Raw genomic sequence first — 12,786 nt, forward strand, 5'->3', positions numbered from 1 at the left:
TTCTGGGAGGAAACTGAATGACATGCAGTTTATATTATACACAGCATGCCATTAAGGAAGTACCCCTGGAAAAAAACTGAAGAATCGCTTCCTTCTCCAGGTGAAACCATATTTAAGTTCCCTGGTGGAGAGGCAAAGCCAGAGGACTCTCTGGGTAAAACAAGTCAATTGGCTTAGAATAAATAAACTCATCTGTTTCCGAGTGTAATTCTGAAGCAGGCACACCCTCTAACCATCTAATAAAATCTCTAAAATCAGCTGTCAGCAGTCAAATTGGTCCTGACTGAATTTATTAAGTGTTACCTTGTAACATATTCCTTCATTACAAACTATTTACATCAGTACATTAAGGAAATGCAGGTATCTTTCTAAAGTGACTCCCAAAATATTTCTTATAAGCACAGGCTTTCATTGAGACAAAATAAACAAATAAATAATATTGAAGACAAATAGCACAGAGCTTAAAAAAAAAAAAAAGGTCAGCAAAATAAGTTAAATTTGACTTAATGCTCTTTGAAGTTCACTAGTTCCAGAGCCTGGTTTCTTTGAGGAGCCCAGGCTCCTGGTTCAATACTTATTTTCATGGCTGGGGAGGCTTTCCACTAAGACGCAAAATGCCTTGTTTGTGTTCCGTGCTGGCCACCAACATTTACCTGCAGCCATCATCTGAGGAAGCTGCTGGGGACACTGTGTGATGCTTTCAACGCTGCCTGCATCTACTACTGAATTACGAGCATCCTGAGGGGTGGGAGTGCTTTGATGGCTGAGTGCAGGGTCCCCACGGAGATCATCAGATTCTGCAAAAGGGGAAGAAGAGCAGTGCGGTGAGAAAGTGTAATCGTTAACTGGGGGACCTCTCATGGGAAAAACTGTTGTCTGTTCAAAACAAACAAACAACAACAACAACCAAACAAATAAACAACAAAGAACAGCTTTCAGTGAGAGGCACAGAGGCGAAGCTGCATCCTTCTCTGGTCTGGTCTTGGAGCCCGGGAGATGTGCGGGTCAACTGTCAAACCACCCGGAGCAGGGCTGGATGAAATAAACAGCCTGTCTGTGGAGCGGCTAGTGCCTGGCCTCCTACTGAAGAGCCTTCACAAACAGGACTAATCAGACCCTCACAGCCTGCTCTGAACATGACACATCAATGGAGAGGGCAGACGCGGGGCTAAATGTGATTTTTTTTTAAGTTAAAAAATTAATTGATGTTGTTATTTTCGAAGACGGTCGTCTGTGAAATGTATTCAAGAGAGGGAGAAAAAGTTGGGAAGAGGGAGAAAAAAAAGCAAGGAGCTACTCCCCGCGAGATTGGTAAAGAGTGTGCTCAAATTACAATCGTCAGGAAAGGCAAAAGGGAAGAATGGTGTGCTGCCCACCCGTCGAAGAACATGCAGAGGGTGCTGGGGCAGCAGAGGAAAAGCATTTGTTTTCTTAGTTCTATGACAAGGTAAATTTAACTGGCCGCAATTTGTTTGGTCTGAATTTTCCCGAGAATTGCACAGCTTATATAGAAATGTATTTTTATAAGACTTTTCAAAGCACCTTTCTGAAAAAGACAAAAACCAAAACATTACTTAAAGTTACAAAGGGTCCCTCTATGTTGTACCATTTATAAAATGCTATGCCTTCTCTCCATCCTTAAAAATGCAAAGACATAGCATTCCTACGTACATATTTTACGAGCACTTTCACCAGTTCAAGACTGGAAGACAAAACATATCACTTGGACGGCTGATCTGAGAAGTTTGAATTTTAAGTGGATTGGTAGAACAACTGAATTCGAAGTACTTATCTTTATTTAGGCACAAATTTGGAAATTTTTTTCAACTGTCTTTCTGCTAATATATATTTTAGAATTAGTGTTATAGTCTGTCAGTGTATCTAGTATGAAGTTTGGACCTTTTATGGTATGCTCTTTTATTTCTTTGATTCTTAGGTGCAAGAATCAGTGATCCTTTTGAACACTGTATTCTCAAAAATCCAAAAAACAAACAAAGAAACCTTTACTGCCAGGTGAGTATAAGTTTAATTCAAATGGAAGCTCAGGTTTCAATATCTCAAGGATAGGTGGATATTGAGCAAATCGTTTCTATGGTCTCCACAAATCTCTAGCCCTCAGACATAGGGGAATGAGAGATGGTGGGGAATTATTTCCAATAGTCTATCAGGAAGATAAACACCTGCATCAAGAAGTAGTGAATGATTTCAACTTTGGGAGCAAACTGTACTCAGGACAAATGTTTCAAACTTCACAATTAGACTCTACCACCCAAATAAACTCAGAACGTGTTTATATATTATATGCATCATTTATCCCAGGCAGTGGATGCCATCAGACAAAGAGATTCTTACCATATAAAATATACCCAATAACATCAATACATAGCTAACCAAAATGCCTTCCCTTTAGCTAGCCACAGACCAGCAACATTTCTGTGGTGAAACCTCAAAGCATTTTCCTCTCTCCACCTCCAGCCATGTCAGAACACCAAAGCAAAGTCAGGCTACAATGTGTTCATTCTTTTGCTCAAACGGCCCAGGAGGAGAGGCGCTTCAGATTACTGCAAAGTCACTATTTGTCTTACTTATCTCCCCAGGGAAGTTTAGTTGGCTGGTTCTTTTTCTAGCTCAAGTTCTCCCCAAACGGGCATTAATCACAACTTTTTTTCCTGTCCAGTGAGTCTGCAGTTCTGGAACACTGTATCAGAGAATATCCCTTTACTTTGTAGGCTTTATGACTTGTGCCTGACCGGCCGTGTTTCACTTTGCCTTTTTCGCTACAGTATTTTAGGGGTGGTGGGAGCTCTCCTTGGTTTTATAACTGTTCCAGTGTTAGTTTTCACTTCAGTGACCGTGGTATTACTAAGGGGAATCGAGTGTCCTGGTGGCCCTTAGCTTCTACCCACGCTTTCCACCTCCATTTTAAGACTGATACTGTTTCACCGAGAATAGTAACAAAACCGCTACTGTTTCATCACAAAAAGTACCGCTTCCTTGGCAAGCTGTGGTTTGTAAACCTGAATTTATCCCCTAATGAGACGGTGACATTCTATGTATGACATCTCTTCAATCTCCCTATCCAATGGTTTGAATGACATACAACTTCATGCGGCTGCCATGTACCTAGAATGGTGACTCTAAAGGAAGTTCTGTCATGTCTTAGGCATTTCCAATAGACTCAAGGATGCCTTGCAATTCTTTTTTTAATAAATTTATTTATTTATTTATTTTTGGCTGCGTTGGGTCTTCGTTGCTGCGTGTGGGCTTCTCCCTAGCTGTGGCGAGTGGGGGCTACTCTTCATTGTGGTGTGCAGGCTTCGCACTGCAGTGGCTTCTCTTGTTGCGGAGCACGGGCTCTAGGTGCGCAGGCTTCAGTAGCTGTGGCACGCGGGCTCAGTAGTTGTGGCTCGCAGGCTTTAGAGCGCAGGCTCAGTAGTTGTGGTGCACGGGCTTAGTTGCTCCACGGCATGTGGGATCTTCCCGGACAGGGCTCGAACCCGTGTCCCCTGCATTGGCAGGCGGATTCTTAACCACTGTGCCACCAGGGAAGCCCAAGGATGCCTTTCAATTCTTTAAAAATTTTAAAGTGGGGCTTCCCTGGTGGTGCAGTGGTTGGGAGTCCGCCTGCCGATGCAGGGGACACGGGTTCGTGCCCCGGTCCGGGAGGGTCCCGCGTGCTGCGGAGCGGCTGGGCCCGTGAGCCATGGCCGCTGAGCCTGCGCGTCCGGAGCCTGTGCTCCACGGCGGGAGAGGCCACAACAGTGGGAGATCCACGTACCGCAAAAAAAAAAAAAAAAAAAAAAAAAAATTTAAAGTGATTTGGTTTGGGAGAAAGGTGATATTTTAAATTAACTATCACCTGGTAATTTATGAATAGTTACAAGAGTGATTTTTATACTCTACTAACATCTATTGTTCCTATTGAGTACCTGCCTCTTTAAATGATTCAAGGCCATGCCTAATTCATCATTCCAATGAATGTCTCTGCCTTACTTTTCTTATTTCTAAACTATAGAAAAGATTAATATTCTTAATGTTTATTTACACACAGAGATGTGGGGAGTTAAAAATTATAGCTAATAAAGCACTTGGAATATAGTAGGTGCTAATTATTATTATTTTATTTGAAAGTGTAGTGTTTCCATTAAGGTACCCTGGGATCTTTGTGTTCTACTGGATAATTATGTAATTAATTTTAAAACAGTGAGTAACACTTGATATTTCTAAAAGTAAGTGTTGCCCTAGTTTTCTGTGTCACATCTAAATTGTACCAGAATATTTCTTCCTTTTCACTGTTCTTTTATAAAATAATATAATGTAATTTAAAAGATGCATAAAATTTTCTCTCTAGGTTTTTCTTTTTCTACCTATGCAACTGCAAAAGATTTCAAGAGATTCATGATGAATTGTGAAATTGGCAGTTTCTATTTACAGCTTTTAGTGAAGTAAAATCATCCCCAAACAATCAGATGTACAAAATGCCAAGGATAACAGTACAGTTTTGTCCAGGTTTCAACTGAAATCTAACCTGTTCTTTGTTAAGGTACATTCAAGTACAAAACCTCAGACCCAATTTCATAACTGTTCAACAAGACATATTTATGCTCAGAATTTCATTGAGCTGTATCAATGGGGCAAATAGTTTTTGAAACTCACCAAGCCTAAGAAAATACTATTTGGCCTAAAAAAATGACACAGGCTTCTCCTGCTCTAAGAAACACAACTCATTCTACCTGTCTAAGGTCCCAAGGAACACAAGGACGGACACACACACACACACACACACACACACACACACACACACACACACACACCGTGAGTAATAAAATCCATCTGTAACTGTCCACAAAACACAGATTCCTATTAAAAGGGGGTGGAGTTGAGTTTAGTCTTGAAAATTTTTCTTTTGTTAATTTAAAAGGATGATTTTGTTTGACTTAAGTCCTTAGGTTTATACCTACTTCAATAGAAGAATAATTATAGTGAGAAAATCTGATTTATTAACGTCTTGTTGAGAGTTCATTCCAAAGGAAACTTATTTCATATGACATCTGAAACTTTCTTATTTTATAGGAAGTATTCACTAGCATTATCATGGTTTATATTCTAGTAAAAATAAAAATGCATTCCCATCCAAAGTTCTACTTTCTGCTTCTATTACTAAGAAAACATCTCACTTTGATCTCCATGTAATCAGTAGGATGTTCTCTTGAGGTTATGGAAATGCTCATAGTTTAAAACAATAAAGAGCACTGTTAGATAGACATTACTTATGTTTTAACCCCATGATTTTTAAGCAACCGTTTAGGAATAAGGGAGACATTTCTGCTTCCTATAATGGTAAGTGAAGTAATTCAGACTAATTCTCCCACTGAGGAACAACCAGAAGAGCCTAATGTCTTTCATCAGTTTTATAAAATTCTCACTATTATCTCTTCAAACACAAAACGATCACAAAGACCTGCTTAAATTATGGTAGAGGATTACTAAACAGGCTTCTAAGGAGAATGGGTCCTCTTACATTGATCTAGGAGATGGGTGGAATCTACAAGTTTCGAGGCAGAGCAGAATTGCTCTGCAAAATGTGGTAAAAAAGGGGCTTCCCTGGTGGCGCAGTGGTTAAGAATCCGCCTGCCAATGCAGGGGACACGGGTTTGAGCCCCGGTCCGGGAAGATCCCACATGCCGCGGAGCAACTAAGCCTGTGTGCCACAGCTACTGAGCCTGCGCTCTAGAGCCCGCGCGCCACAACTACTGAGCCCGCGCACCACAACTACTGAAGCCCGCATGCCACAACTACTGAAGCCTGCGCGTCTAGAGCCCGTGCTCCACAACAAGAGAAGCCACCACTGCAGTGAGAAACCCACACACTGCAACAAAGAGTAGCCCCCGCTTGCCGCAACTAGAGAAAGCCCGCGTGCAGCAACGAAGACCCAATGCAGCCAAAAATAAATAAATAAATAAATAAATAAAAATTTTTTTTTTAATGTGGTTAAAAAAAAAAGAGAGAAAAAAAAGGACACCAAGGCTAAGTGCTTTGAGGGGAAAGAAAGAAGGGATCTTTGGTAGCCACTCATGAGAAAAGGGGACTTCAGAGAAGAGAAATGACTACAGTGGACTTTGAGATGCTTCACTGGGAAATATACAGTGTAAACCTTTCCTCTGGGCCCTCTACAGAAATGTCAGCAAAGTTTATGTTGCTGCTGACTTCTTAGATGGGAGTAGTTTTTGGATGGTGGGTACCCTTTAGAGGAGAGAGCTTGAAGAGGGTTATAAGGAGGCAGCTGATAGCAGAGACTACCTAAGGTACTACGTGATAACACATGATGAAGTTTTCACGTCTGCTAAATATACAGGATGTTGGTTATTAATGATTGATGTCTCCTGATTAGTGTGAAATAAAAGGATTAAGGTTTTGAAGAAGAGATTTGAATTATATTAAAGTTTATGAGGAATTAGATTTTGTGGGGGAATTTCTGATGAAGAGAATTGTAAGGTAGGAATATTATATCAAATAAAGCTAGAAAGATCTTACTCGGAAATGGACAGAAAAGTCACCTCTTGGCAACAGTATGGGCAGAGGATGGAACTGGGCTAAGATGGATTCAGGCAGTGCTGGACCCTGTAGTCCTTTCTATCAAAGCCATGAAATCAAAAGGTCTTCTTTAATACCTGACCTATGACCTTCTTTAATATCTTACTCACATGTTTATAAAACCACTGAACTCTTTTCAAAGGGGTCATGATGTGACACACCTCACAGCACAGTGCACCTAAGGAGAAAAATGCCATTCCTGTTCTAAGTAGTTTTTAGTTTGCCCTTTAAGGCAAGAAGACAAAGGAGGTATGTATTCCCTCCTCTGTGTTCCCACAGTGCTCTGAACCTTTCTCTATACCAGCACTTGTAACTTCATATCCTAATTAGTTGTTTATGTCTATGTCCCCAATAAACAACATGCTTAGAATGATCATGGAAACTGGCCACTTTTGCATCCCTGCAGGGAGCAAGCATAGTACCTAGAATATGCCAGATGCTCAGCATACATATAAAATTATAATGTATTTATAAATTTAAAATGTATTTAAATCATCATATAAATTATGTATATAAAATTTTATATACACACACACGCACGTATGTTTTTCAAATAAATTCAGGCACAGAAGGAAGGAAAGAAAGTAAAAAGGAAAAGAAGAAAGGGAAAGAAGGAAGTAATAACGGAACAAAAAGACAAAATTCAGTTCCAGGGTCCAGTCTCAAAGGTTGGAGGTTTGAAAGCTAAAGAATACAAAAGGGAAAACTGCTGTTGGAAACTAGAACACAGACAAGTATCAAAGACAACTTTTGAAAAATGTTAGAATTTTCCAGATAAGCTCTTGGTGTGCTTCACAAGTCATTCTCCAAGATCTAAGATTCCACACCTCCCTGGTAACCAATGTAGGGTCATAAGCAGGTTACAGCGATGTTCTCCTTTTGTGAGACTTCTTCCCAGCTGCTCTTTGGAGAAGCTGAAATCTATAAATAACGGCATCGCCTGATCCATTAAGTGCTGCATTAGTGTAACAAAGGCATATACCTATAGTGCTAAAGAAGTGAAATCAGGGGAAGAAAGGAACAGTTTCAATTTGGCATGCACCACAGAGGATAAAAAGCAGGTCTGGCCATTTCTCAAACACAAAATGCCATTAAGGGTCTGTGATTACATCCTCCATTTTTCTACTTTGTCTAGTAGCCAATTTTAAACTACAGATCGTCATCCTTCCAGCTTAGGGAGGAAATGGTTACTGAATGGATGATAAAGTTTTACCCATGACATATCTGTCTTCGAAGAACTCAGTGTTGAAAGAGAGAAAGAGAGAATGAATATGAGAGAAACAGAAGGCCTCCCTCTGTAATGATGCAATCAAACAAAATAACCAACTTTGCCAAAGAGATAACTCAACCAGCATGGCAGGATAGCAGATAAAGCCAATTATCTTTTGATACAAAGAAAAATACTACTCGGCAATACATACGTAAGTGTAGAGAAATGACAGAGGTAAAATTATTTTGTTTTCAGGAACTCTTTGCTTTTAAAAAAAATTACACTTTATATTTCTAAATTGAAGAAAATAATAAAAGAGAAAGCTTGAGACCATAGGAGTAAAGTACTTCTCTTTCCATTAAAAACAGAAAAGAAAATAGGACTGGAAGCAACTATGATAAAAAATATGTAATTTCAAAGTCTTTGTAGAGACACCTTCCATACTTAGTATATTTCAGATTTTCTGAGAAGGGCAATATTATACTTGAAGACTGTTTATGAAACATGACATGGGTCAACTAATTCCCCTCATTAATGGATACCTATCAATCAGGACAAACACAGCCAAGCTCATAGAACATCAAGATTCCAACCTGAGAGTTCATCACTTCTAACTTCTCCCAGATACAAAAGTCCCCAAAATGTTTCTGACAGGCAACTGTTTCAAAATAGCCTTAACAGTTCAAAAAGTCTCTCTGCAGCAAAGCCCTTATCCAGAAAACAGATAGCTGAGCTCCGTCTTTCAATCCTACTTCTACAGTCATGTGTAGGCCTTGGGACTCCTCGAGCCCCTGAATAGGGACACTGAGGCATAACCGCCAAATAAGTAAGTCACAGACAAGTTTATTAAAATAAATAAGGACGTATCAGAGAATTCTTGCTTCCGCTCAAACGACGAGTTTTTTCCTGCTGGCACCCTCTCTGTTCTCTTCCCTTCCCATTCAAAAAGTTCTACAGAATAGACAACGTAAACAGAAAGCTGGAACTACAAAAAAGCTACACTTGAAATGGTAAAACTACAGGCTGCCGATAGAGAGCAGCAGAGAGACCAGAGGAAGAGTCCTTTTGAGAAAGGGGGTAACGCCTCCGAAACAGACCTCAGGTGGATTTCTGGCTTCAAAGACACAGCCATCAGGAGAGGTAACCTCTATAAACCATGGATGGCGCCACAAATCAAAGAAGATTTTTCAATTAATGCATAGTGTATTAAGGCATATCATTCACATACTGGTCTTTTCAGCCACACTTATGTACAGAAAGTGATTTCTGGAAACATTATTATCTTCTTATGTAAGGGAAAGCAGAGTATATTTAACTCTATAATTTGTGCTGTTTTGCATTCGTTGTTTTTTTTTTCATTACACACTCATTTTACACCTTGACCCAACCACGGAAAACATATTAAGCTACCACGTGGAACATTTTAATTGTAGTGGGTGAAAAACTGACCCTTAAATGGCTGCAAACTCTAGTAACTGAGTTATCTGTTTTCCAAAAAGCCCTGATTAGAGCTCTTTAATCTATGGAAATCTACCTGCAATAAAACCTGGATCAGACCCTGACCGGCCTGAGCTGGTTGCTCATCCTGTTTAATGTTTCTCACCGAGAACATATTAGTTACTCTTTAAACTAATGTGCTCTTAATGATGCCATTGCAACACGATGAATAAAGCATTAGCCCCGCAGCAGTTGATCGCCCCCTGAGCAGGACACCTCACCTCTAGTGTGTTACTAGGGGCTGGAGACCTTGTTTTTTCTTCTCGAAATGAGCACGCACAGCCCTTGCTGATGCTCTGTAACTAGTGGGCAGGATAGTGGGGGTCCTGGGTTCCCTGGGATGGTTGGTCCTTTTTCCTCTTCAGGGAGTCAGAGATGGTGACATGGTGTTGGGCTAGTTGGGGGAGGGCTACTAGGGCACGAGTAATGCATATGCAGCGAGATATCCAGTTGGAAAATTCTAGGCTGGCAGGGAGCAGCCTGAGGAAATGGGGCAAACTTTAGTTGATATTGGCTGTGTTTGGCAAGAGTCAAAAAGAGGGGGTGGGATAAATGCTGATGGGAAGGTTCCAGCACTGAAGACAAGGTTGAAGGTCACTGTAAAACACTGCTGCTATAACCGTAACTCCTTCCCTTCCTTCCCTCCTCCCTCCCCTCCCCCCACCTCTCTCTCTCTCTCTCTCTCTCTCTCTCTCCTTCCACAGAAAGGTGTAAATGTGCTGCTGTACCCCACCTCCTCCCATGAACACTCATACTCCCTGACACTCAGTGCTATCTGCCCCTTAAGCATGTCTTAATAGAAGCCCTTCCTCTGTACAAGGGGATGGCATTTGGAGGACTAAGCTCCTCAAATGGAATCTCTTTCTCTACTCCTATCTTCCACATTAAAAATCCATCCAGCCCTGGGAAAGTCACCTACTTTTCTAACTACGGCTGTGTTACCAACAAGGCACTAAAGGCACCGAGGTCTACGATAATGTTGGAGAACTGAAAATGGTTTGTGTCAACCTGCAGTGAAATGCACATGATCAAAAGCAAATAGTTAATTAATGAAATACCTATGCATTTTGTATTATGACAACTTCTCTAATTAGCAAAGTTAATATCCATATAGACATCGTTTGAGCTAGAAATCATTTGTAAGTGGGGCTGTGTCGCACTGGAAAAAGTCTCTGAGCCCGCACGGTTATGGAGGAGTCAGAGCTGGCTGTAAATGAAATGAGCAACTTGTAGGAAAATAATTTCAAAAGCAGAATTATAAAAACCCTGCCCGGGACTTCCCTGGTGGTCCAGCGGTTAAGAATCCACGCTTCCACTGCAGGGGGTGCAGGTTCGATCCCTGGTCGGGGAACTAAGATCCCACATGCTGCTCAGCACGGCCCAAAAAAAAAAAAAAAAAAAAAAATCCTGTCCAAAAGTCCTATAGACAAAATTATATTGAATGTCACATGTGAGTGCATTTCGCATGTTTGATACGATGTGGGGTGAGGCCTCCAGAAGAAAGTTGCTGGTGCCTGGAGACTGAGAAGTTTTAAGTGGCTGTTTTGAGGTGCCATCTGGCCCCTTCCTGCCTATTGCGTGTGAGACCAACAAAGATCCGTCTCCCCTCCAACTCGCCAAACTCAAGTTCAAGATCCAGTGCCATCCCCAGTTATTTATTCACAGATTACTTACATATTACCGGTGGTGATGGCGGGGGGCAAGCAAAAACTGACCCTAAAGAAGACAGGTATGAGAGAAAAACATCTGGTGCTGAAAGTAATTTCATGTGAGCTGAGAGTAATCATATTTATCTATGGTTTTATTATGTATAAAAAAAAGAACTTATGCTGAATGTGCTTTGTGGATATTACAGTATATTGCTATTGCTACCATGGTTTATTATTTTCACAACTAGATGGCTTAAACCCAACCTAAACAAATATTTTAAAAGAATTCCCGCTAGCATTATCACGTTTTCCCCTTTCTAGTCTTAATGAGAAAGATCATCTGCTATTCAAGAACTCTGACGTTCTTGTTCTCGTCCATTTCTAAATTTTATGGTTTATTATGAGACAATGTTTACTGTAAAATGATGACTAAGAAAATAAGCAGCAACTAGTGGTGGTTAAGCAGTGCAGGGTATGAGGTGATGGCACTTGAGAACCACGTGGCTGCCAGCTACAAATATTCACCAGGCCCTGGCCCATTAATGCAATCACGATAATGATTTTATTACTTGCACGATGAAGCAGACGTGTGTTCATGAGCTTATCCAGCACGTCAATCTGACACAATCTCTACAACACAAAGAGTTTTAGTAATTATTAATAAGCTAAAAATAGGGTAGATAAAACCGTGAGATACATAATCAACATGAAAACTAAGTGTAGCATCATTTCCAGGCTTCCCACAGAAAAATCTCCTAATACTAAACCCTTACTTTAATAGGAGACACCATCTTCATTCAAACACGCTCCCCAAACACTTGCTACCCTTCCTATTTACCAGATAATTCAACTGCCCTTTTTCTGAGTAGTGAGATTTGCACGGAAATGCAGTGACGCAGTTCCTTTCGATCTGAGAATAAACATCCATATACGTCAGGTAGATGGAAACTAATCTTCTTATAAGGACATTTTTATTTTAAAGGCATTTTTTACTAATACTAATGCTTGGAATGAGTTAAAAAAAAAAAAAAAAAAGCTGAAGTCTATAAAGTGAAAGGAGAGTCATTCCCTCAGCCCTCCCCCAGAGGCACCCAGTGGGAAAACAGCTTACTATATAACAGTCCCACATCTTTGATTTCATGAAAACTCACAACAACCTATGTGACAGATGTTATTAGCACTTTTTTGCAAAAGAAGAAAAGCTAAGTTTCAGAAAATTAAGACCGGCCCATTTACCCCAGGTCACAATGCTAAGGACTGGCAGAGCCTAGGGTTTAGTTTGTCTTAGCCTGGACCTCTATTGTTATAGATTTGGGGAACTTTTCTCCAACAAAGAGCCCGACTAGGAGGTCCCTCTTGGTTTGACTGGAGGAGTCTAGGGTAAAGGGTTAGTTCGTCCCCCAGGGATGCATTCACTCAGTAGATCTTTATTACATGCTTACTGTATGTGGGTCACTGTGCTTGAGATTAGGAATATAGTGGTGAGCAAGACACAGACCCCGTCTCCAAAAAGTCTGCAAAGTAAGAAGTGCTAGCAGATGAACAAATACAACAAAACAGAAACAAAGTCACAGATGTAGAGAACAAATTAGTGGTTAGCAGTGGGGAGAGGGAAGGGGATTAAGAGTACAAACTACTAGGTATAAAATAAATAAGATACAGTACCAGTACAGGGAATAGAGCCAATATTTTATAATTACTTTATATGGAGTATAACATACAAAAATATTGACTATGTTGTACACCTGAAACTACCATAATAAGTCTACTGTAGTTCAACTGAAAAAAAAATTAGCAAACTTGAGCTTGCTGCAGTGTGGCAAACTAGATACTCTT

At 40.5% G+C, this 12,786-nt stretch overlaps 1 protein-coding gene across 2 annotated transcripts in view; it reads right to left on the bottom strand.

Moving 5' to 3' along the window:
- Positions 1–12,786, bottom strand: part of ENOX1 (ecto-NOX disulfide-thiol exchanger 1) — a gene marked incomplete at both ends in the record, with an annotated part of 282,081 nt that overhangs the window by 231,724 nt on the left and 37,571 nt on the right. For both annotated transcript variants that reach the window (XM_079721567.1, XM_079721568.1), the window contains one exon: positions 654–797. In XM_079721567.1, the coding sequence (XP_079577693.1) occupies positions 654–797 (144 nt within the window). The remainder of the gene's footprint in view (positions 1–653; positions 798–12,786) is intronic.

Source organism: Hyperoodon ampullatus (genome assembly GCF_949752795.1).
Source record: "Hyperoodon ampullatus genome assembly, chromosome: 16".
Lineage (NCBI taxonomy): Eukaryota > Metazoa > Chordata > Mammalia > Artiodactyla > Ziphiidae > Hyperoodon > Hyperoodon ampullatus.